We start from the raw sequence: 26,664 nt of genomic DNA on the forward strand, positions 1-26,664 counted from the left end.
GAACAGCTGTTTCTGTTCTAATTTTTCGGTCATCCGCAAAGCGAGCCTAGCTCCGCTAAGCGATGACAGTAAAATTTTGTTTTCTTGCTTTGTACCAGTGGGATTCCTATTCCACTTGGTTCACTCATTTTTCCCACTTTCACCAAGGCTAATTAGTAGTAGATAATAGTTTTGTTTTTCTAATTCTTTTATTTTGTTTGTACTCAAATTTTGTTCGGTAATTCGAAGATTTTTGAGGTGATTTTCCAAAGCTTGAGTGTTTCAACCTGCGGATGTATGGTAGGATATTGTTTTTGAAGTTGTATCATTCAAGGTACTCATTTATCGCTTTCTATAGCATAACATGTTTAGGAAACTTTTCATTTGTACAATTACCATACCATTCATTCTTTTGCATTACTTGCTTATTGATTGAATCACTTTAGTTCCCAAACCATAAATGTGAGGAAGCTTTCCATTGTTGCTGGAGGCCACAATCTTTGTTTTAATTGGATTTTATTATGCTTAATCTTTTATTTATGTTGATTTTATGAAAGCATGAAAAGGATCAAGGCATTTTGTTTCATTTTGAGCACAACCACCATAACCAAATAGTTAATTCACCTTGTGAGTGTGTGATCATTTGTTAACCCTTTTGAGCTTTTTGTCAATGTCCATGTTGTTTTTGCTAAATGCTTATCTTTGAGTGTTTAGTTCTCATTTTTGCATGGATGATTGATTCTTTGTTTTCTTGAACCCTCAACTATGATTTTTGGTATGAATTTTTACCTTGTCTTAGAAAGTAGGGAGTATTCATGTGATGGTGTGGTTGAATTCAAGTTGGGGAGAAAAATGGTTGCAACTTATTCGGTTGTTGCTATGAGGTTGAAAAGAACGAAAAATAAAATAAAAAAGTGAAAAGAAAAGAAAAGAAAAAGAAAGAAAAAAGTGAAAAAGTTTTGAAAAACAAAAAAGAAAAGAGAAGCAAATAATTGTGCTAATAAGTATTGTGATTAGTTTGAAAAACTTGTGGTTAAGGAAGAAGTTTAATCGAGATTTTGTTGCTTAGAACTTTGTGGATTGATCACTCCCTTAGGTTTAGGCAAGTTTTTGTTTCGATTAGCCTTAGGAATTATCCCTTGTTTGTTAACCAAGCCACATTACAACCTTGAAAAGCGCTTGTGATCTTGCTTTTATATCTTCAATGTGATTTTTGGATGAATGCATAATTTAATCTTTTGTTTGCAAGATTGTTAGATGAGTGTTAAAAGTCCTTCACCTTTGTGTGTTCTTCATCCATAAATGAATTTTTGCTAGGTGTGATTCATGATGTGAGCATGTATTGTGTTAGAATGTTTTGTATGCTTTTTGTGCTTAGGATTCGTTTCATTTATATGTTGTCGTTGTAGGATAGTGGTAAGTATTTACTTTGTTTATACGTTTTTGTATTAAGCCATACATTTGTTTTTGGTTTTCAAAACTTGTTGATTCACAATTCTTTGGTTTATTACTTTCAATTCTTTGATTTATTTGACATTGTTTGAGGACAAAAAAGTTTCAAGTTGGGGAGAGTTTGATAAGTGCCAAAATGTACTTATTTTGTGTATGTAAATAGTGGCACTTATCGATACTTTTGTTAATACCGTTTGAATAATTCCCTGTTTTGTGTATAAATACGTATACTTTGTGAATAGTTGTATCTTCATATACTTTTATACCATTTGATAGTTTTTCCTTTGTATTTATAGGTATTCATGCTTATTGGAGCCTTGAGGAATAAAGTGTCAAAGGCACGACTTCGATTTCGCAATTTTGGTGCATGTCCGCTTAGCCACCGTCAAACGGACTTCCATAGGCTCAAAATAAGGATGACCAAAATCATCATTTTGGTTTCCATTCATTCATTATTGGATAGAGCATTGAATAAGCTTTCCAACTCTTCAAACCGGGCGCAATTCGGAGTTACGGCTCTCAACTTATGGCGAAAACAAGATTTCACTTATGCTGTCATCCGCTAAGCGGAGCGGAGTTCGCTGAGCGACCATGACAGATAGCAGCTCGTTAAATAGGGGTAAAAATCACATTTTTATGTTATGGTTTTGGGTTATTTGTTCCCAACTCCATCAACCTTCATTTTTTGGATAGATTAGCTTAGAAAACAACTTCAGAGGTTGCATTTGGATGATTGGGGGTGGATTGAGCATCGAACAGAGCTGACAAATTGGGGGTGGATTTTCGGTTCATTTCTCTTCTTCTTTGTGTATTTCTCTTTGGTTGGGTTTTGTATATGATTTTACTTTGAACTCATGTATATTTGTTGATCATGGTATTATATTTAACTTGCTTTATAAATCTATATATGTTGATTGTTGTCTTAGATTTTTGCTCTGTGCTCGGGATTTGGGTTGCTTTAGAGATAAACTTCTTGAATCCTTATCTAGGATGATTATCTGTTAGTTTCTGAACTCTAGAGATAGATTTAGAGCTAACAATCACTGTGGGTATCCGTTCTTAATGCTTTCGTGTTTGAGCGGCGCGCGAGAGATCGCCGACGTGAGAATACGGATGTTCTCGCAACTTTGCGTTGGAGATAACCTTGGTTGTGAGTTAATCTCGTAGGTGCTCCAGAGATGGACACTTATGTGAGAGATGCGTGATAACATAGACGAGTATCGTAGGTTGAGTATAACTGGTCGACAAGTTTAAGTTTGTAAGAAGTAGATCATATACAAAGCTTGATAAGTCTTATCTTTCCGAAGAATGAATTCTTTTCTGTTCATATATTTTACTTTTCCGTTCTTATACTTTTTTCATTCAAACCCAAGTTCGAAACCTTAGAAACTGTTGAATGACATCTTTCCATCTCTGAGGACGATAATTCCCGGATCAATATTTCCAAATCTTTTTTGTTGCTTGCCCTATACTGCATTCAATAACAGGGGATGGCGGTACACAAAATTAAGATGCCATATAGCAACTTTGATGACTTTGGCTATTTGGCTTAGTTGTTTTGTTTTTTCTTTTGTCTGGCTGGAGGGTTGGATCTCTTTTAATCACCTTTGTACCTACACTGTTTTTTTTAATTAATATATATTTATCTTTAATTAAAAAAAAGGTTAGTGAGAAAAGTATCTTCGGTGGGGAATGAAATTAACATAAATCACATCATTGCTTTTCAACAGAGATCATACATACAAGAGAGTGAGAATCCCTCCACGGAAGACTATCACATGATTCTATATTTAGAGACCACAAACAATTATATGGACTAAGGGAAGGACAGAAGCCAGTAAATGGCCATAAAAGTCCATTCATGTCAACATGTCATTTCCTTGAAGTGTTATATAGTTGAAATATAACAAACTATCCACCATTATCATATCATTTAAGCAATCTGGATACTATAAGGAATTGAGATAATCATCAGGATAAACTATTAAAAGTTATAGGAACTATTAAAATTTTAATTGCTCTTATTCATACAGTTTAAAAACTATAAAAAAACGTTAGAAAAGTTAACTTTGAACTATAACATACGGGAAAAAATTCAACTTTCCTGATTTCATTTCAACTTCACCAAAAAGGTTTCACATGGTAAATTGGTAATATAATCCAAAACACCGGACAACTGAATCATTTGCTTACAACGTGAAGAAGTCGAAGTTCCTTCCGTATCGCAACCATTTTTTGTTCTTCCCGATTCAATCTCATTGACAATAAATGCATATGCAATAGCCCTGAAGTATCAATATGATTTGAAGAGGATATTTTAAAAATCAATATTCCATAACGGTAAAATAAAAAGTAATACTATTTAATGTGGCTACCTTCTCAATCTTTGGATGAATGTTCGCAAAACAACAAATTATTTACTCAATCCATATACTACTTCACCACTCGTTTTCATAGATATTTTCCTAATATATCGAAGTTCCTATTATAAAAAATACCAATAAAATTAGTAAACAAACTTTCGCAATAAATCCTACTTTGAGAATTAACAATAGTGAACTTACCGTAATGGTCGCACGCTTCACCATATTCTATAATTGTAACAATTCCATAGATATGCACAAAAACATATAGTTCATAATAGAACAAACGGACATCATCTTGTCATGCTATTCAATTGGAAAATTTGAGTATTAATTGAAACTTATGTGCAATAATTTATGGAAACAATTTGTTTTTCCTTCTATGATAAGAGCTTATGCTATAATCACTTGTTGACTTGTTCATTCATATAGAACCTACTTATTGAAGTTTATACATTAATAGTAGATTATGAATTCATGATTAGAAACATCAAAGTACATACTAAAATGATGAACATCTATAGATGGAACAAAGAATGTCCTTAGGTTAGATACCAAACAAATTTCAACCTGAAAAACAATGAAGAAGAAAATTAATAATAATGTAACAGAGGCTATAAAAACTGTAATAGTATATACATAACCTTGTATTTGAATCTCATTATCGAAAAGAGTTTGTGAAACTAAGTATAACCGGAATTTTAGAAGATTTCATCCTTCTCCAATGCTCCTACTTATATATCATCGGAACAATGACGTGTATATCACTTCTCTGATAGCGTAAGATTTCATTGCAACAAAAAATCATATTTACTGAAATTCTATCTTTTTTTGAGTAAGGATCCACTCCATTTCCTAAAATGAAATGGAGGGTCCATTACTATAGTTTTGCATCTCCAAACCTATGCGATAAAAAACTAGATGTGGTGAGTTCGGAAATGCATATCTAAAATAAGATGGTATTAGGAAAATTTTGCCAAAAGCCCCTAAAAACCCTTAAGGATGCATTAAAAAATTCTATTCAAATAAAGTGACCTCGTTATCCCAGCCCTCATTTGCTAGCCCTTTGGTTGAGACTTTGAAGTTTTTGAACATGTTTGTATTAATTCGTCTCTTTTATAATAAAATAAATCTCAACCTAAACTCGGATCACATTATAGTTGGAGACTGATAAAAAATAAAAGTCAGTGGTATTGGTCAATTCATTCCTTTCATGTTTATCTCTTTATTTTGTTCTTTTAATTAATTTAATGTATGTTAATCGCTTAACTAAAAGTCTAAATTGGCAACGTAACTTTCACTCCTGATTTTTTTCTTATATAAGAACGAATTATGAAGCAGATAATTGACACATGCTATGATTCACATGGACTTTATTATATCGAGATTTCATCCAAAATTGTTTTCACTTCTTTTACAAAATGATTGTTGTATTACACGCATTTGTTTTTAAAATATAATAAAAATGTAAAATAAAACCAAATTATTTTACCAATTTTTTTTATTATTCGTAAAATAAAGACATATTTTTATTTATATATGGATTTTTATATATAAAAATACTTAAATAAACAGTAGATTTTCTTGTATGTAATATTATTTTTGTTTTGATATTATTTATAAAAATATTTGGATAAAAAGGTTAATATTTAAAAAAAGTGATATTACTTAAGTCAATTATTTATTTTTAATATATTATAAAAAATATTTATAAAATAGAAAATTAATTTTAAAATATATTTTTTGGTGTGTTAATATTTTTATGAGTTGATGAAAAATCGTTCGAACTTTAAACAAATACTATAACTCTAATATTTTTAATGCATAAATCATTTAAAACAATGGTGTTAAACATATAATATACAATTATCAATTAAGAAATTTAAACCAAAAATTGTATCAATAATATTTTAAGAAGAAAAAATAAATTATATTAAATGTAAAATATATAATACATCAAAAAATCACCGCAAATCTATGAAATAAACTGATGAAATATCCTGGAATTTGTTTTAATATATTACTATAACTAAAAAATAAAGTATGAGCATAACTTGCATGCAATTTATTATTCATTTAATCATAAAAATTTCTAAAATGTAAAAACTATCCCATATATTTTTCGAACAGAAGGAAATTATCATATAAAATTGAGACTTCCATTTAGTGTCATATATCCGGTCATTTAGCTTTGATATGTGAGGTTTCACTTTAGTTACATTTTTCAATTTCACCTTGTAGTTGTAATAACAGAGTAACGAGAAAAATATCTTCGATGGGGAGTGAAAATAACATAAATCACATTCTTGCTTTTCAACAGAGATCATACACGCAAGAGAGTGAGTCCCTCCACAGAAGACTATCACATGATTCTATATTTAGAGGCCACAAACAATAATATGGACTAAGGGAAGGACAAAAGGATGTAAATGGCCATAAAAGTCCATTCATGTCAACATGTCATTTCCTTGAAGTATTATATAGTTGAAATATAACAAATTGTCAACCATTATCATATCATTTAAGCAATCCAGGGTAATACAAGAAATTGAGATAATCATCAGGATAAACTATTGAAAGTTATAAGAATTACTAAAATTTTAATTGCTCTTATTCATATAGTTTAACATAAATAAAGTTTAGAAAAGTTAACTTTGGACTATAACATACTGAAAAAAAATTCAACTTTCCTGATTTCATTTCAACTTCATCAAAAAGGTCTCACATGGTAATTTGATCCAAAACTCCGGACAACTGAATCATTTGCATACAGCGTGAAGAAGTTGAAGTTCTTTATGTATCTCAACCATCTTTTGTTCTTCACGATTCAATTTCATCGACAATAAATGCATATGCAATAGCCCCGAAGTATCAATATGATTCGAAGACGATATTGTAAAAATCAATATTAACTGGAAAAAAAAAGTAAAATTATTTAATGTGGCTACCTATTCAATCTTTGGATGAATGTTCGTAAAACAACAGATTATCTACTCAATCCATATATTACTTCAATCCATATATTACTTCACCACTCGTTTACGTAGCTATTTGCCTAATATATCAAAGTTCCTATCACAAAAAATACCAATAAAATTAGTAAACAAAGTTTCACAATAAATCCTACTTTGCATCAGTGACCGATATAGCATGGGGTAAATCCGGTGATTACATTATATCAGCCAGCCATGACCAGGTATTTAAAAATACCTTATGTCCACAAAAGCTATACTATTGCTCATGTCTATTGATTTATTTATTGTAATTTTATATGAAAATAGCTTTTATAATTTGATAATGCCTGCCACTCTTCCTATATGTTGTCTAGTTTGAGTAAGAAATAAGAAATTGGTCATATAAATTTTGTTTGAAGAAAAAACAATGAAATTCAAGTCATTTGTTGTTATCTTGAATTTGTCTGGGCTCTAAAATTGATTTTCATGTGTGAAAATTGCAGACAACTAGAATTTATGCGCCATGGAAAGTAGAGGCTCATCACAAAGATGGAGAACTTTGGTACGAGATTTCCTGCCCTCAGGTTCATGGTCATGATATAAATTGTATAAAAGTTGTTCTTAGTAAAGGGAATCATCGTTTTGTCGGTGGAGCTGATGAGAAAGTTGCTAGAGTGTTCGAAGCCCCGTTATCATTTTTTAAAACATTAAGTAATGCCACTTTGCAGAAGTCTTGTTATTCTGATGATGACTTGACAAATTTATATGAATGATTTTCAAACTATTTTTAAGTTATGATACTTGATTATTATAAAAATATGATAATAATATTAATGATAATCATTAGATAAATTAAGAATTAGGACTAATCTTAAAATTTCTGACAACATCTTTACCTACCGATGTATGCTATATATGGAAAATTCAATCCGAATCTGTCAGCAGTGGGGCACTTTGTTATGTATAAATATAAGAAAACAGCAAAACCAAACTTGTTTGCCACTAGCTGCAATGTTTGACATCTATTTCATTGATTGCATTGGATTTTCTTTAATAAAAAAAATGGAAGAAAAAAGAAAAGGAATTGAAGATATTGAGATACTATTCTTGGATATGATATTTAATGGTTGTTATGAATTAAATAAAGTTGTTAATTCTTTACCATTACTATATGTTCATATTGAAGAGTGAAATTCAAAGCATATGCTTCAAAATAAATATCACTTGAGAATATGTAATCTGGTGATGCCTTTTTATTAAAAAGTGTGGCTGTGTGCAGGTGCATAGTCTGCCAATTATAGATATCCTACTGCAGTGGGCGGAATAGGATTCAGTAACTTTGAAGGGGTGTGACTTTGGTGACTTGAGGCAAATTATAACATTTCTTTTAGAATATAAAATAAAATAAAAACAAAATTAAGATGAGAGAGAGTATTGTAAGAGAGAGTGTGAGGTAAAGTCACGGTGCAGTTGGCGGGTTAAAGTCACTGAAACCCAGCCCGCAGTGGGCAGAGCTGGAAAAGTATTTTGACTGGAGCAGATTCTAGAGTATTTTTTACCCATGTACCCCATTTCTTCCATCAAAATTCTAATTCTAAAAGTAAAATATTCCTAATTATATTCGAAAGTATTCCAAATTTTAAAACAAAAATTGTTTCGAAATGGAGGTCAATTATTACGTCTCTTTAAATATTAATAAGGAAATTCTAATTTAATTGGCGCATCTTTCTAATATTAATAAGGAATTTTCAATTAATTAATATGTCTTTTTAATATTAACAAAGAAATTCAAACTTATTACGCGCGTCTTTCTAATATTAACAAGGAAGACGTTTGTTGGTATTTTTGGTATAAATAAGTCAAATCAATTGGCGCGACTTTTTCATATGGATCAATTGGCGCCAATTGGCGCAATCTTTGAATTGTAGTTTTCTGGTAAGTATTACGATGACGCGCTAATTAGATTGGCGCTCGAAATAATGGGGGCACGCGCCAATTCAAATGGCGCTCGGAGTAAAGGGTTATTTTAGGATATAAATTAAAATGTTGGTTAATTAGGGATTTCAGTTGGAAAAATGATGCACAGAGGTTAGAAAAATTCATATTCTCTTCCACTAAAGTTGCAGTTTCCTTGTTAGTATTACGAGGACGATGATGCGCCAATTAAATTGGCGCTTGGAGTAATGGGGGTACGCGCCAATTAGATTTGCGCGCACAGTAATGGAGTTATTTTAGAATATATATATATATATATATATATATATATATATATATATATATATATATATATATATATATATATATATATATATATATATATATTGGTGAATTTGGGATTTTGGTTGGAAAAAATGACGTATAGAGATTAAAAAATTCCATATTCTCTTCCATTTGAATCTTCTTCTATGGTGAAATCTCAAGTGTTCCTTTTTCTTAATTGCATGCAAAAAAAAATTAACAAAAATTGATTCGAAATGGAGCCGCTAATTTAATTGGCGTTCTTTTAATATTAAGGCAAAATTATACTCAGGGTCCTTTAAGTTATTTATTGTAACAAGTTGGTCCTTTATATTTTTTTGCTATAAGTTAGTCCTTTATGTTAACTAATGTATGCATCGTTGACCTTTTTTCTATTTTATTTATTTTATTTTATTTCGTTTTTAACTTTTAAAATTCATATTAAACTCATTGTTGGTCCAAAAATTATGAAAAAATTCCTAAAAATATTTCTTCTCATTTTACACTTTGTGTAATTTTCTGAGAATTTTATTTTCTGTTTTATTATTTTTATTTAATTTATTTCTTTTGTGTGCATTTTAATTAGTTTAAAAATATTTTTATGCTCTAAAAAATTCTGAAAATTTTATTATAGGATTCAATGATGGTCTCTAACGTATGTTAAGTGATACATCAACACCATTAGTATCACTTCGGTTTTTTTGGAACGAAGTTTATGAAAAAGGTTAACTGTGCAGACGTTAGTTAACATAAAGGACCAACTTGTAGCGAAAAAAACATCAAGGACCAACTTGTTACAATAAAATAACTTAAAGGACCCTGGGTATAATTTTGCCTAATATTAACAAGGAAACTTTAATTTAATTGGCGCGTCTTTCAAATATTAACAAGGAAATTTCAACTAATTGTCGTGTCTTTTAAATATTAACAAGGAAACTCAAACTTAATTAGTGCGTCTTTCTAATATTAATAAAGAAGACGTTTGCTTGTATTTTTGGTATACATAAGTCAAATCAATTGGCGTGACCTTTTTATATGAACCAACTGGCGCGTTCTTTGAATTGTAGTTTCCTTATTAGTATTACGATGACGCGCCAATTAGATTGACGCTCGAAAAAATGGGGGTACGCGCCAATTAGATTGGGGCTCGGAGTAAAGGGGATATTTTAGGATATAAATTAAAATATTGGTTAATTTGGGATTTTAGTTGGAAAAATGACGTACAAAGGTTGGAAAAATGACGTACAAAGGTTGGAAAAATCCATATTCTCTTCCATTAGAATTGCAGTTTCCTTGTTAGTATTATGAGGATGCGCCAATTAAATTGGTGCTCGGAGTAATGGGTTATTTTAGAGTAAATTAAAATGCTGGATAATTTGGGATTTTGGTTGGAAAAATAACGTATAGAGATTAAAAAATTCCGTATTCTCTTCCATTAGAATCTTCTTCTTTGGTCAAATCTCAAGTATTTCTTTTTCTTAATTGCATGCAAAAGAAATTAAACAAAAATTGTTTTGAAATATAGGAGCTAATTTAATTGGCGCGTTTTTTTAATATTAACAAGGAAACTTCAATTTAATTGGCGCGTCTTTCTAATATTATAATAAGAAAATTTCAACTAATTGGTACGTCTTTTTAATATTAACAACGAAACTCAAACTTAATTAGCAATTCTTTCTAATATTAACAAAGAAGATGCTTGCTTGTATTTTTGATATACATAAGTCAAATCAATTGGTGTGACTTTTTTACATGGACCAATTGGCGCCAATTGGCGCGTTCCTTGAATTGCAGTTTCCTTATTAGTATTACGATGACGCGCCAATTAGATTGACGCTTGAAACAATAGGGGTACGCGCCAATTAGATTGGGGCTCGGAGTAAAGGGGATATTTTAGGATATAAATTAAAATATTGGTTCATTTGGGATTTTAGTTGGAAAAATGATGTACAAAGGTTAGAAAAATCCATATTCTCTTCTATTAGAATTGCAGTTTTCTTGTTAGTATTATGAGGACGCGCCAATTAAATTGGCGCTCGGAGTAAATGGGGTTATTTTAGAATATAAATTAAAATGCTGGTTAATTTGGAATATTAGTTGGAAAAATATCGTATAGAGAATTAAAAATTCCATATTCTCTTCCATTAGAATCTTTTTCTTTGGTGAAATCTTAAGTGTTCCTTTTTCTTAATTGCATGCAAAAGAAATTAAATAAAAATTGTTTCGAAATGGAAGCGCTAATTTAATTGGCGCGTTCTTTTAATATCAACAAGAAAACTTCAATTTAATTGGCGCGTCTTTCTAATATTATGATAAGGAAATTTCTACTAATTGGCACGTCTTTTTAATATGAACAAGGAAACTCAAACTTAATTAGCGCGTCTTTCTAATATTAACAAAGAAGGCGTTTGCTTGAATATTTGGTATACCTAAGACAAATCAATTGTGTGACCTTTTTATATGGACTAATTGGCGCCAATTGGCGCGTTCTTTGAATTGCAGTTTCCTTATTAGTATTACGATGACGCGCCAATTAGATTGACGCTCGAAAGAGTGGGGGTACGCACCAATTAGATTGGGCCCCGAAGTAAAGGGGAGTATTTTAGGATATAAACTAAAATATTGGTTAATTGGAGATTTTGTTTGGAAAATTGACATACAAAGGTTATAAAAATCCATATTGTTTTCCATTAGAATTGTAGTTTCCTTGTTAGTATTACGAGGACGCGCCAATTAAATTGGCGCTTTGAGTAATAGGGTACGTGCCAATTAGATTGACGCTCGGAGTAATGGGATTATTTTAGAATATAAATTAAAATGTTGGTTAATTTGGGATTTTGGTTGGAAAAATGACTTATATAGATTAAAAAAATTCATATTCTCTTCCATTAGAATCTTCTTCTTTGGTGAAATCTCAAGTGTTTCTTTTTCTTAATTGCATGCAAAAGAAATTAAATAAAAGATATGGAATGAAGAGAGAGATATTTAATCAGACTGTGCATCAAAGAAATGTGTATTCGTACTGGAAAAGTTACTTATGTGCATGCAAAAGATTTAAGGAGATCGTACAAAATGATATACTCGTAATTAGACATGCTTGGATAGACATGTCAAAGAGAGGGCATGCACTTGCTTAAAAAAAAACAAGATAGACAAACTAAGAATGTTAGTAAGCTATATAACAAGATCACCTTTTGCATCTCTTTAGGGAGACACACATACACAATCAAGATCACCTTAAAAAGATGTGTTGAACTTATGAGAGGATTTGACATAGTCTAACTTCAAAGTTACTTTCTTCATCGAATTCGATAGAGTATTGATCATTCATCCCGATCCTTGATTGCGAGTTCATTTTATTTTATTTTCAATGTCTTTGGTTCTCTATTTTCTTTTTCTTTTATTTGGGTTAGATCTAATTTACAGTTTTGTTGTGCCTATTTCCTTTTTTTATTCTTTTGTAATATTGAACTTGCCTTTTAAAAAACAATTAAAATTTATATCAGTTGGAGGAGGGCGGTCAAACATATTCACAACTTTAGATATACAAAGTGAATCATCCCTATCCAATTGAGTTAGTTACTTGACATACAATATTACTCATCTCTTAACATACAAGCGGGTTATCTCTATTAAACCTAGCCCCTAGTATATTCAATTAAAAAGTCCACATGAGATGAAATATGATGCTTCAATTAGATGAACTATGATAAGAATAATATATTTGTAAGAGTAAATAATTTTTATTTTACAAATCAATTTTGCAAGGTTGAATTAAGCACAAATTAAATTTTGATGTACTTCTTTTCTTTTTACTTGTATATAATGAGTTTCTTTGTGGTGTGGTATCCTTGTTGCGGCGCAAATATTGTCAACTCTTACAAGTGGGTCCCTTGGTAGGGAGTCCATTGCTTGTAGTTGTTGCCTTTCTCAATTTTGAGTGCTAGTAACAAACAGTTGACAGAGATGATTAAAGGTAAATAAGGAATCAAAAATTCATTTGGATGAGTCATAGATTCCTTTTTCATCATTATGGAATGTAGTTCTTGGAAGCAAAGGCTAAGACACACATCTTCCTTCCATGCTTTTCACATATGGGTTTCCATGACCAACCCAAGTTCTCGTTCAGCAATAATACACCAATTATGTACATTGAATTTGCATCAGAAATATATTCAGATAAGCTAGAAATTCAGCTTGTGGAATAGTTGACTTTGAAAATTGCTTACCCAATTTATTTTGTGCATGATAATGTTAATAATAATCATGAATATCGTGACTCATAAGTTAATTGAAGCATAGTCAGCATCAACTACCAGCCCCACAAATTCATTTTTCAAATTAGAGATGACAACATTGGAGTGTAGGTAGCTGCTTCATCGTGCATACGTGTTGCTGAGTAATATTTTGATTTAAGCATACTTTATGTTTGTTTTTAACCATATATGTGTTTTTCTATGTGGTTCAAGTGTAACCAAATTTGTACGTTTCCCAAGCATAAAAGCACTTCATCCTTACTTCTGAACCTCGTACAATTAATTAATTAACCACAACTATCGAACTCCAGTGCATAATTCAATACATTAAAACATCTTATTCAACGTACTTTACTACACCAAGGTCACATGAAATTCAGTAAAACCGACATAGAAAACGTGCACTCTGTTATCCAGAGTTTATTAAATCTTAAAGTTTACTATACGTCAAAATTTGCCATCAATCATCTTCTTTGTTTAAAACAAAAATTTGTAAGAAATGTCTAGGTTTCATACAAAAGAAGAAACCTTAAACTTGGCAAAGGCATTTATGTTTGATCATTCACAGTAAAATCTGGCCAAACAGCTGAAATGAACAAGGGAAATGAAAGATAAACGTGATACATATTCATGAGTACTCACAAATGCAAACTTGTGGTCCTTTTGCAACTGTGGTCATACAAAAGAATCAAGGAAAGTTGGTGGTGCATGCTCAGAAAGGCCACATCCATTGCACTCGTCGACAGGAATAGATTATCAATGGCAAATGACCATAAATCAAAAACCATGAAACAATGCCCCGCAAAATTATATGACAATCATTTCAGAAATTAAAATTTGAACTTCACAATATAATGTTTCAGACTTCGACTTATACAGTATAATAACCTTGGACAGATTTCCTTTCCTATGAATTATGAAATACAAGAAAGAGTACAAGATGATCACAGTTTTCTTATTTTCTATGGCAAATACATACCACAAACATGTACCAGACACGACGACCTAACGACAACTGCATATATAAAACTTAAAAGGAAACCAAACCAATTTTTCAAAATTGTTTCTTTTATGTAGAGACTTGCTTATAGCTGCTGTGAGGTTCTTATCTGTTGCTTCATGCCATCCGAGGGATGCTGTGCAGAAATCTCCGGTTGCATCATAGTAGCAGCTGCCATGGTCTGGTACTGAGAAGGCATTGAGGGCGCCATAGGCTGAGAGTAGTATATTTGAGCATGAGCAGGATCAGCAAACTCATAAGCATAATTGGCAGGAGCAGCAGAATTAGGGGCCATGGATTGGGAAGGATGGGGGATCTGAGAGTAAGTGACATATTGTTGCTGATGCTGGGCTGTGGGAACTTGTACAAATTGAGGGTTGCCTGAAGCTGCAGCTCTGTAAGCAGCTGCTGTCATTTCCGTTTTGGGTAGGGGAGCATTTCTTATGGGGTTGTAAGCTGCATTTGGTTGAACCAATGTAGTAGGGTTTGGAGGGTTTTGGGGTCTACCAGAAGAGATTGTTGTGGTAGAATCCCCTACATTAGCCTGCTGCACAGGAAGATTGTAAGCTTGTGGCTGTCTTGCAGGAACATAGTAAACCTGATGATGGGGCTGTTGCTGTGAAGGATATACAGGATAGTATGCAGGAATTGCAGGGTTATGATGAATGTAGTGTCCCCCATGAATAAACTGCTGCTGTTGCTGATGTTGAAGCTGTTGTTGAAGCTGCTGTTGTTGCGCCTGTTGAGGCTGCTGCTGCTGTTGTTGATGTTGAGGCTGCTGCTGCTGCTGTTGTTGATGTTGAGGCTGCTGTTGTTGTTGAGCCTGTTGTTGCTGCTGCTGCTGGAGTTCAAACTGTTGCTGATGTTGCTGAAGTTCAAATTGCTGTTGTTGCTGCTGGAGTTCGAATTGCTGTTGCAGTAAATATCCAGAGTCCTGTACATGTTGCTGCAATTGGATCCTACCTTGTGGATCAGACAAATTGAGTTTCGGATCCACAGGATTACTTAGAACCCTTGAAGCTCCAGATTGAATCTGAACTTGCTCTTGATAGATAACAGGTTTTTGACGTGACATTGGATTTGAAAGACTACTATTGTCACTGCATGATAAAAAACAACCACCAACAACCTAATTCAAATATTGCTAAACCACCACTCTAGATTTGTAATAGTAATTCAAAGCTAATAGTAATTAAATCAAATGAATTGAACAATCCAATGTAAATAAACATTAAAAATCAGCCACATCCCAATATCATACACAGAAAGAACAAAAACTGGAATTGGAAAGAAGTAAAAACAAACCTTGCAACTGAATCAGGAGAAGGCAAATCAGCGCCGCCGCCGCCGCCACTCGACTTTTGTTGAAATTGAGGTTGTTGTGGTTGTGGTTGTTGCTGAGTTTGAGCAGGTGGCTGTTGAACAACCTGTGGCTGAGGAGTTGGTGGTTTTCTATATCCCACAGCCACACCATGATCAGATCTCTCATCATCAGAAAAAACTCTATTCTGATAATCACCAACGGCCACAGCAGAACCAATCGGAACACCAATCACCGCCGTACCCAGCGTAGTCGGAACCGGCGGATGAGGCGGCGAAGACATCACAGCAAATCCCTCATCCTGCTTCTGACCAACACCAACTCCCATTTGAGCAAACTGTTCCTCAATCCCCAAAACCTTCTGATCCTGCTGTTGCAGTTGTTGAAGTTGTTGCTGCTGTACCCTAACTCCAGTAGAACCACCATCTTCCACATGCACTCTAATCGGAGGCAAATTTGCCAACGACGGAGACGAGGAAGTCGAACCAAACGACGATGAAGTCTCCATCATAGGAGAATCAGGAACAGAATGAACATCCTGTTTCAAATTCTTACCAAAAGATCCAGGTTGAGAAACACCTTCAGGAGGCTCCCTTATACCAGGTTCAATATTATTCCCAGCAACATCATCATCGAGACCTAACAGATTGTTCACAGAAGCCGAATCAGAAAACCCTCGGTTAAGCAATCCAGCACCGTTTAACGCATCAAGGAACCAATCATCCGATTTCGCCGAAGTATCGAGAATCTGCGGCGGAATCGAGTGAGCAGATTCAGGTTTAGTCGGAAACAGAAAAAGGCGAATCCGCGAGGGTTTGATAGAGGAATTGACCGAAGCCGTTCGATCGTATTCATCGATCATATTCTCCAAATCCTCATCAGTCGTAACAGAAATCAGTGAATCCAAATCTTCGTTCGGAAGCTGATACTTCAGAGTGAACGCTCTTCCATTAAGGAAGGTTTTCGAGAGGCGCGTGGATAACTCCGCGAGTGAGGCCACACGTTCAACCACCACGATTCGAGTATCACCGCCGACGTAGCACAGCGATTTATCGTGTGGACGAGGAACGATGTGGCCGCCGTAACTGCACATGAGACGGAGTTTCGTTGACGCCGGAGGGAAAGGCTCGTCCCATGAGTCCGTGTTGCGGGAACGAGGGGACGAGTCGACTGAATCGGGGTAGTTGAGGTGTGGTGGTGGTGGTGCGACGGAGGATAACGGTGGTGGTGCTGACGGTGTTGGAGGTTGGGGTTGCGCCTCCATGATCGAGAAGAATAGTAATAACTGAATAAGGTTTTTGGTGCTGCTGCAGTGCAGCCCCTTTTTGCAACGCAAAATAAAAAACAGGAAAAGAGAGATTATTGCTCTCAATTTAATGCAGTTATATAGTGCTAAGTTGTTATTACTTCATGTATCATCCACTTTTTTTAATCTTAAAAGTTTTAACTAGTAAAATCATATTTTTATATCTTACCAAAAAAAAAATATTTCATATTTTTATATTCTAAATTGATAATTTAGAATAAGGAAATTTTTATGACCTCTTTTTATTCTATTATATATTTTCAGTTATAAATATGGATTTAATTTTAAAAATTAGTTTTAAAAAATTAGAATTGATTTTTTAAAAAAAACGGTTATAATTTACGCGCGCAGCATAATATAATCTTCAAGTCGAAGAGGATTGTACTAAATAATAAAATTTACGCGCGCGGTATAATATAATCTTCAAGTTAGAGAGGATTGTACTAAATAATAAAACTCTTTCAAAAGAATTTATCACTACACTTACTAAAATGATAATTTTTAGTATGTATATTTATAACTTTTTATTTAAAAAAATATATATATTATTAAGTAGTCTAACGATTGAAATTTATTTTTTAAAGATGAATATGATGTGATGGGTTTAAATATTTTTAAAAATATTTTTTATAGATATAAATTTTATTTTTTTTAAACTACTTACTATTATATCTATAATAATAAATTATGAAAAATATAATTTTTGGAGTTGTTATTTTTCTTAAAATATTTATTTTTTTAATTTTTACTTTAAATTTAAAAAAAAATATCTTTTTAATAACCATAATATGACCATATATATCTTTCATTTCATTAGTCTATATATATATTTCATTTCATTATTTTACTATTTTATAAATAATTTAAAATCAAATCAAACTTTAGTAAAATAATTATACAATTTATCTATTTAGGTACATGAGTATTAAAAAAAGCAGACCGACCAAATTACTAAAAATAAAACTTTTTATAAAGAAAATTTTTAAAATGTACATTTCTAAGAAACAAAATTACAAAAAAATATATATTTAATTATATTTTTAATTAAGACCAGATGGAATAATTTAATTTGTAAAAGAATTTTATTTTTGTTTATGGAAAAAGAATTTTATACTGTTTATTTTTTGTTACATAAAGAATTATATTTTTTATGAAAAATATAATATTTGGTGTAGTTATATTTCTTCATTTTTTTTATTTTTTCTTTAAATTTTAAAAAAAAAATTTAATAACGATAATATGACCATATATATCTTTAATTTCATTAGTCATGTATATTCCAGTTCATTATATTTTACTATTTTATAAATAATTTAAAATAGAATCAAAATACAATAAAATAATATTATAATTCATCTTTTTAGATACATGATTATTAAAAAAAGAAGACAGACCGAATTACTAAAAATAAAACTTTTTATAAAGAAAACATTTAAAAATGCACATTTTTAAGAGACAAAATTAAAAAATATATATATATTTAATTAAATTTTTAATTATGACCAAATAGGGTAATTTGATTTGTAAAAGAATTTTATTTTTGTTTATGGAAAAAGAATTTTATACTGTTTTTTTTTTTTGTTACATAAAGAATTTTATATTGTCTTTTGTCAAGTACGTTGAAGAATTAATTAAGGTGATTAAATATTTTATGATTTGTTAATTCTTTTGCGCGTTTTGGAAAAAGGAAAGTTGGAAATGAAGACTGTGGGAAAGGGCAGTTTGAGTTTGACAGCTATTAGTTTACTGGCTGGACCTGGTTGGGGCTTTGGTTCTTTTTGTTCTGTCCTTTTACAGAATCAGCACACTATGCTAAATAAGAACATAGGTATCAAAAATAAAGGGAAATACATTGTTTTTAATTTATGTTTATTTTATCTTATTTGATTATATTTCTTTTGGATATATATCGTAATAAAATAATTTTGTTTGATAAGATTAAATTAAACTTTTTAGCTGTTTTTTAAATTTAAATTTTATATAATATAAAATAATAAAATTGTAAATAATAATTTAAATGAATATATTATGAGAAATTAGAATATACACTTTCAATCTAAACTAATTTTAGACTAATATCCAATAAACAACATATATCATGTCAAATTATTGAGAAATATGAAAATTAGGTAAATAACATGAATGATTGAAGATTTATTATGGAGCTATCATTAAACTAATGTATTATTATATAAAAAGTAATAAAACTAAATTAAATGAATGCTAAATAGTTTAATAGCAATTTTTAAATAAAAAAATTAATAGACATGCAATTTTATATAAAAAATATGAATGACAATTCATATATATATATATATATATATATATATATATATATATATATATATATATATATATATATATATATATATATATATATATATATATATATATATATATATATATATATATATATATATATGAGACTTGGTGGGTACTAAAGTACTCGTATTTGCACATATATCCATTTATTTTAGTGGTTAAATACTCATGCGCGTATTTATTTTGCTGATTTTAACCCTGCCTATTTAAAATATTTTTTGTGAGTATCATTGAGTATAGGTTAAATTGTCATTTTAGTTGTAATAAACAAAAATTTAGTTATAAAAAAAATGAATTTCAATTTTAATTCTCTTATTTTATCTCATTCACGAATTCTAATTTAAATTTAAACAATTTTAATATATTTTACAAATGTTTACACTTAAAATTGATAATGTGTTATTTTTTTAATGAAATGACATTTGTGAAAACGTGACATTAATAAATATCTTATTAATTTTTAATGCAAAAAAGAGAGAAAATTCAAAATATTTAAATTTAAAATAGGTAACATATTTCCTAAGTCAAATAAATAATAAATTAAAGTTATAATAAATCCAAACAAATATAAAATACACTTTTCCTTGTGTAATTCGGTTGATAGAGGATGCATCTGAGTTTTAAATAATCAAAAAGAGGATGCAAGGAATCAAATTTTTAATTATTTACTAATAATAAAAGAAAGGTCTGTATGTTTCCAATTTTTTAACAAATATTTGCTTAAAAACTTTTTTTTATATAAATAATTTATAAAGTATTCTTTAAATCAATTTAAGAAAAATATAAAATTATAGTAGAAAAATATTCAAATTGAAAAAAGTACATATTAAAATATATATTTTTAATAATATGGTAGAAAGAATATAGATATCGCCTAACATTTTTTTCTAATTTTTTTTTAATTAATCAAAATATCTATTTCTTATAAACAAATTGTTTATCTTTCAAAAAAAAATTATTTAAAAAAAAAAACTTATACATTAAGATACCATTTGATTAATTTTATAAATAAAGGAAATCCCATAACAAAAGGAAGCTAACATGTGCATTGTGCACATGTTAAGAAACTAAATATATTATTAACATTATTTTAAAGTTTTATATTTAAATTCATACAAAAACATGTTAAGCACAAAATTAAATATTGAATTTCCTTTTTACAAATATCATCTACTTAAAATTATTTTGTTCAAAATATGTGCACTGGTAAATTTAATTAACCTTACTCAATTTAAATATAAACAAGTATGTTGTGATTTGTGATTGTGAAAATTTACTTTTCTTTAGTACCAATCCCGGTTACTGTTAGTAACGGAAACTACAATTGCACACATTTTTATACAGAAAAAAAGTGTAATTGAATTGAATTTTAAAAATAACTTCTATAACTAAAACAATAGGGGTTTTCTTATCCAATCCATATTAAAAAGAAATATCCTACATATTTTCAAAAATATCTTGAGAAACTAAAAATATATTTTTGATAGACATCTTTTTTAAATTTATTTATGTAAAATCAAAAATATATTTTTGGTATAAATCGAAAATACACTTTCGATTCCTAATAAACAACAAAGTGTAGATGAGATCTTGTTTAGCATAAAACAATAAACCAACATTAAATTAGATAGAGAAATCATGAATGTATAAACCTTATTCTTCCGGTTATCAAATTTAAATATATAAAAATAACTAAAATATAAATATTTAATTAATATCATTATTAAAAAATATTTTAAATTGATTTATTTATATTGTGAATAGATAATTATTATAATTAATTGTAAATTAAAAAATACATGTGTAAACATATATATATTGTTGATTAATAAAAATGGAGTATACAATTATAAATAACCATATATTAATATATTAAATATGTAAATTTCATTTTAGAATTTTTGCATTCAATTTTTAGATTTATGAAAGTGTTTTCTTAAAATTTTATATTTTTATAAACTTTTTTATTAATATATTAACCAATACATACTAAATAAATATTTAATAAATATTATTATATGTTGGATTCAAATTCACTTGAGAAAGATGTTAAATATTTTAGTTGAGAATTTTATTGTTTAACATAATCTTTTTTTAAGATCGGAGAATTAGTCTCTTCAATTGTCTATATTGAATTGGAAATATATTTCTGGTTTATATTGGAAGTGTATTTTCGAAATAAATTTTACTGTAAAATAGATAAATCTCAAAAAAGAATGAATTATATGTGTGTGGAGATATGCACCCAAAATATATTTCTGATTTTCAAAAATATTTTTGAAATTTCTCGTGATGCGCCGAAAATGTATGGGGTAGAATAAAAAATTGCCGAATAATATCTTCATTCTACTCTTTAAAATATGTTGTTTTAAAATGAAAAGTTTTTTTTTAAAATTCTAGAACCAAAAAGATATCCTCGGTCTCCCCCTTTAAAAGATGTCATTTTAGAATAAAACTATTCTCATATATTGATTGTTTTAAATTATTTGTTTTGCCAAAAAAATATATTATAAAATACTTTTAAGAAAAAAAACTATTATCTTTGTTTTTCATTATTCACCATTTTGATATCTTTTAATAATATTAAAAAAATATCATTAATAAAAAGATTATGAAAATTTTTATAAAGTTGTCTTTTAGTAACTATATGAAAAATAAAAAATCAAATAATTAAAAAAAGAATAATAAATATTTAATGGTATAATAAAAAATAATAATATTCATTATTCATTGAAATTATAAAATAATTTATAATTTAATATAATTTTTCCAAAAGTAATTTATAATAAAAAACAAAGAGAGTACTATTTTAATCTCATTAAAGGGTTTCATTGATAAATAAAAAAATAAAAAATCGAATTTTTTATCCCTTTGATTTTTCTCACAACATAAAAAATAAGTTAATATAATCACTTGAATCATTTTTTTTAACGGTCCAATATGTTATATTCTTTCTCATAGTTTATAATATGATATTTAGCGTTGTTATATTCTTTCTCATAGTTTATAATATGATATTTAGGCGCGTTGTCGTGAGTTACCAGTATTCTGGTCATTTAATCGCCTCATCTCTTCTCACATGGACGTCTTCCTTGTTTTGTTTTGACTCTTCAAATCTTGATTGTGAATAGCAACAGTAAAACATTGTTTATCGTTGTTGCTTGAAAACATGTGATATTGCATGCAAGTATACATGTATGTTTAAAGTAGCAAGTGATAGAAAATTAAAGATGTCGAACTCACGGGGAGTGGAAAATAACTTAGGTTGATTTTGTAAAACTATCTTTTGTAAATGAGTATGAGCAAGATTAAAATTAATTTATGGTTGTCAAAAATTCAGTTTGGTAGCAAACAATGTTAAGAACAATTTAAAGAGAGTAAATGAGTTCAATAATGGAGAGCATGTTGGCCAATGATTCGTTAATATAACTTGTCTGTTGTGTGTGTACATGATGTGTTATGTCATGCCAAAAGATGTCAGAAAGTGATCTTTTGGTGTATCTCTACGTCATCATAAACATATACAGTAAAGCAATGAGACAAATCTCTAAGTCTCGCTTGTAACTATAACGCATGTCCAGTTTTATTATGAATATCCTCTATAATTGTAGCTTTTTATCTCTAAAGTAGCTCATCTAGTGAATATCTCTTTATCCTACTATTTTCAATCACTTTTATTATGAAATCCACTTGTTACTAGATCTCTCACAATAACAATCTTGTACCTTTTCCTAAGTTGATCATTCAAAGAAACATATTTATAACAAATATGATAAACAAAGCACTAATAACACACCATTTAAAACAATGACTAATTTATATTAACTTCATATTGATCAACATAAAAGGGTTTAGCTCATGATGAGTTTCGTACTTACATCAATATTGGTTCCAAATCTAAGCATTCTTAAACATATAATGAAAAAGAAATGAAAACCTAAGAGTAACATCTTCGTATTCTTGCAATTGTTAATCACCAAGAGACGACCTTTGTCATGTCAGATAGTGGTAGCACACATTTGAAATAATGAGAAGGAGAAGATATCCATCTTGTCCAACCCACTCTCTTCGTTGATTTTCTCTAGTGTTTATTTCTCTAAAATGCTTAACCCCTTTGCAATTCCTCCAAGAGGTCCTTTTATAGTCACGTCCAATAAGGTTTTTTTGTGTTGTCTTGGATCACGGGCTTTGTGTGATTACGTGAATTCTGACCCAAAAGAATTAACATAATTCCCTCCAATTCTTTCATTTTGTACCAATGCAGGGTCATGTATAATCAGCATATGACAGGATAAGGGCGCAGGTGTATAGGCAGCAGTGTCTTGCATTTTTTATTTGCAGCGGGCAAAAAAGCATGGTGTTGTAGGGAGTGTATTATGGTGCATAGTTTTATCTTCTATCGCCTTGATCTGATCTATTTTACAAATTTAATCCTAACACCCTCTAATATGCAGATTAATGCCACGTAAGTCCTACACTATGAATGTATATTCCTTGTGATTTCCATTACTTCAAGCTCTCTTCTTTCAATTAGGGTTAGAGCGTTGTTCCAGAACTGTCGTGCCCAGCCTCATCAGAAGCTAACTATACACATGCAACAAATACATAAAAACTAACAAAAGATAGCACATATTGTACTCTTTTATAACTACTTAAAACCACCAAAATGCAATAAATCATGCTATTAAAAATTTGAAATAAAAAGATAAGTTCAAGTATTAATATTTATAATAACACATAAATGGTGAGTTATCACACCTCCAAACTTGAATCATTATCTGTCCTCATGATGCTGAGATTGGGGATATCAAAAAAGATTTTTTTTTCTTCTAAAATTGGTAGTTGAACGAGTAGTACTAACAACATAAATTCCTTGTAGTTTTTATTTTACTATCTTAATTATTTTGTTTGCTTTATGAATTTATCCAATTAAGTAATATTATTCCCTTAGTAATGATAACCAAGAGTTTAATTGTGAAAGACATCATATAGATTCATGTGATTTCCTAAGTATCTATGGAAGTTCAAAATCATTGATTGATTAATAATAACAGTGAATAGTGAATGAAGTATATCTCAAGATTTGTTCAACTTCCAAATACCTAAGTTGGTGAAATTCTAGCCAAATATTTCACCTTTTACTTATTTATTATATAATAAAGTAAAAGTATTCATACATTTACCTATTCCATAGAAATTAATTTTTTTATGGTTAATTGTCATATTGTACAAATATTGAGGCATACTTTTGTGGTACCGAGAGTCTTTCCAGACCACCCTTATATTATTATTATTATTATTATTATTATTATTATTATTATTATTATTATTATTATTATTATTATTATTATTATTATTATTTTCTCTTTTCTATCCTCTCTGAGTCAAATACCTTTTCTTTGTGTTATTCGTCATATTACAAGCCCTTAGCCCGAGGAAGAGAGAAAAGTTTAGTAGAACTGAAGGATGGATAAATTTTTATGAATATAGTATCCTGAAGTTGGAGAATGGAAGTAGCATTTGGGCATGATCATGGAAGTACTGTGGTAAGTATATTTAAACTTGAAAGTTACAATTGTGATAAAAAAAACTTGAAAGTTACAATTAGTAGATATTATAGTTATTTTACTATAGACTTCCGTCTCTCAAACTTGTTCCTTGTGGACAAGTAACAATTTAAGTTTTAGATTGTAACAACACTTAGTCATACTATCATTTTCACTAAGTTTTTACATTATTTTAATTTATTTTTCTATTAAAATTGCATGTTTTTGTAGAAAATTATACCTGAATCTATATCATTATAGAAAATATAAACTCACATCAACATCATGCTAACCATACAACTCTACAATGTTTACACATAATATAGGTTATAGCGACGAGAAGCGAAGCGAAGACAACATACAAAAACCAAGGCAAGGAAATATTGACTCTATCGAAATTGTGCCACGATCAAGAAGGATCATGGTGTGATCCCATTATGCAAGCAAAGAAAATTGATCATGTTGAAATTATGCCACAACGATATTACATTGTGGTGTGATTTGCATGTGACCTAGTCTGCCACGTTAGATTAATGAGAAATTGTTGCATAATTAGATTGCATCGTGGCATAATTTCAATGTTCCCAAAACTATGTATTTAAGCCAAAATCATACCATTTTATAAAGGTTCTGAATTTTAATCATGAAAGAAGACTATAGAGTTCCAAAGATTCAGGATTCATTCTCTTTCACCATTGGAGTGCAATTCTTCTATTTTAATTCATGTATTTTTTCCCTAAAATTTTAATTATGAATGTTTATACAACGAGTAGCTAAGTTCTTGTAGGTTAGACCATTGAAGATTAATTTATTTTGAGTTTCTAGAACCATATATGTAATTGTCTTGCTAATATTATTCAATATAGTTTGTTCTTAATGCTTTCATACATTAACTAGTGTTTTGAATGATGTCAAGTTGTGGATGATTAATAATTCTAACTTTTACAACTACACCTAATTATATTGTTCGACATCTAATGGATGTATACATAGGTATTAGTTTATTTGTAATATTAAGAGTTACGAATTAAGGCTCTTAAATGAAAAATTATTAACCCACTAATTCTATTAACTTCTTCGTTATAAATATGCATAGCAATTTGCACACACAAAAATAATTTCAAAATTTTCTCCGTTAACTAAGAAAAGTTCAAGATTTACCCAAGAAGAGGTATAAGTTTCTCATTTGTTGATTGATTCTCAATCAATCATTATTCCTCCCTCAGTTGATGTGAGTGTGAATGCCTGGTTTTCCATCGGCGTCTTGTCCATTAGAGGGTGTTGGTCTTGCATTTCCTCCCTGTTTCTTGATCCTTGAATTTGTTCGGCCAGTTCTCTGTTGTGCCTCTCCCTTATTTTCCATATGTGTCTCCACCGTCGACACCTTTTCTCCGAGTCCGAGCCTTCATCTTTCTATCTTCTTAGCGGTTTCCCCTTTTGAGTTTCCTTTTTAGCCTTGTGGCATCTTTATCCTCCTAATGTTAGTGGTCTATCTCATCTCCCCTCTTCTTGATTAGTTTTTGTCTAGGTTATTTTTCTTGGGTCTTTCTTGTTGTGTTCTCCCATTTGTACTACAATCACGGAGAAGCAACTTCATGTAACAGGCCAGCAACTTCATGTAACAGGCTAGTGTGTCAAAAATTAGACTGCTAAGTCAAATCAGAAATTTCCTATTCTTCAAATCTATCCATCTATGAATGCTAAGAAAGTGCAAAATGCCAGCCTGCAAATCAACAACAATAGAAAACAACCAGAACCTTCTGACAAAGAGCAATTCAAAAATCAACAAGAAGAAGATTTTTGTATGTGGGATGACAGTGATATAAAACCAGAATTTCAAGAAAACCAACAAGCCATAATAAGTAAATTTCTATCTAAAAAGCCTGTGCATAAAAACTATATTGCTCAAGGGTTAGCAAGCATATGG

General features: G+C 30.0%; 1 protein-coding gene across 1 annotated transcript; it reads right to left on the bottom strand.

The window, feature by feature from the left end:
* Window positions 1–14,049: 14,049 nt before the first annotated feature.
* On the bottom strand, window positions 14,050–16,933 carry LOC131643075 (uncharacterized). The gene is made up of 2 exons (XM_058913223.1): window positions 15,548–16,933; window positions 14,050–15,342 (listed from the first exon to the last, which is right to left on the bottom strand). Exons 1-2 carry the CDS (start codon window positions 16,825–16,827, stop codon window positions 14,328–14,330), a joined length of 2,295 nt encoding a protein of 764 aa, XP_058769206.1. The 5' UTR covers window positions 16,828–16,933; the 3' UTR covers window positions 14,050–14,327.
* Window positions 16,934–26,664: the final 9,731 nt, after the last annotated feature.

This window comes from Vicia villosa, linkage group LG1 (assembly GCF_029867415.1).
Source record: "Vicia villosa cultivar HV-30 ecotype Madison, WI linkage group LG1, Vvil1.0, whole genome shotgun sequence".
Lineage (NCBI taxonomy): Eukaryota > Viridiplantae > Streptophyta > Magnoliopsida > Fabales > Fabaceae > Vicia > Vicia villosa.

What these genes read in the sequence shown, in the direction of transcription:
- LOC131643075 (XM_058913223.1), bottom strand. Translation starts at nt 16,827, where the DNA reads ATGGAGGCGCAACCCCAACCTCCAACACCGTCAGCACCACCACCGTTA. An exon ending in TCTCCTGATTCAGTTGCAAG is followed by an intron (nt 15,343 to 15,547) that starts GTTTGTTTTTAC and finishes TTTATCATGCAG; the next exon opens with TGACAATAGTAGTCTTTCAA.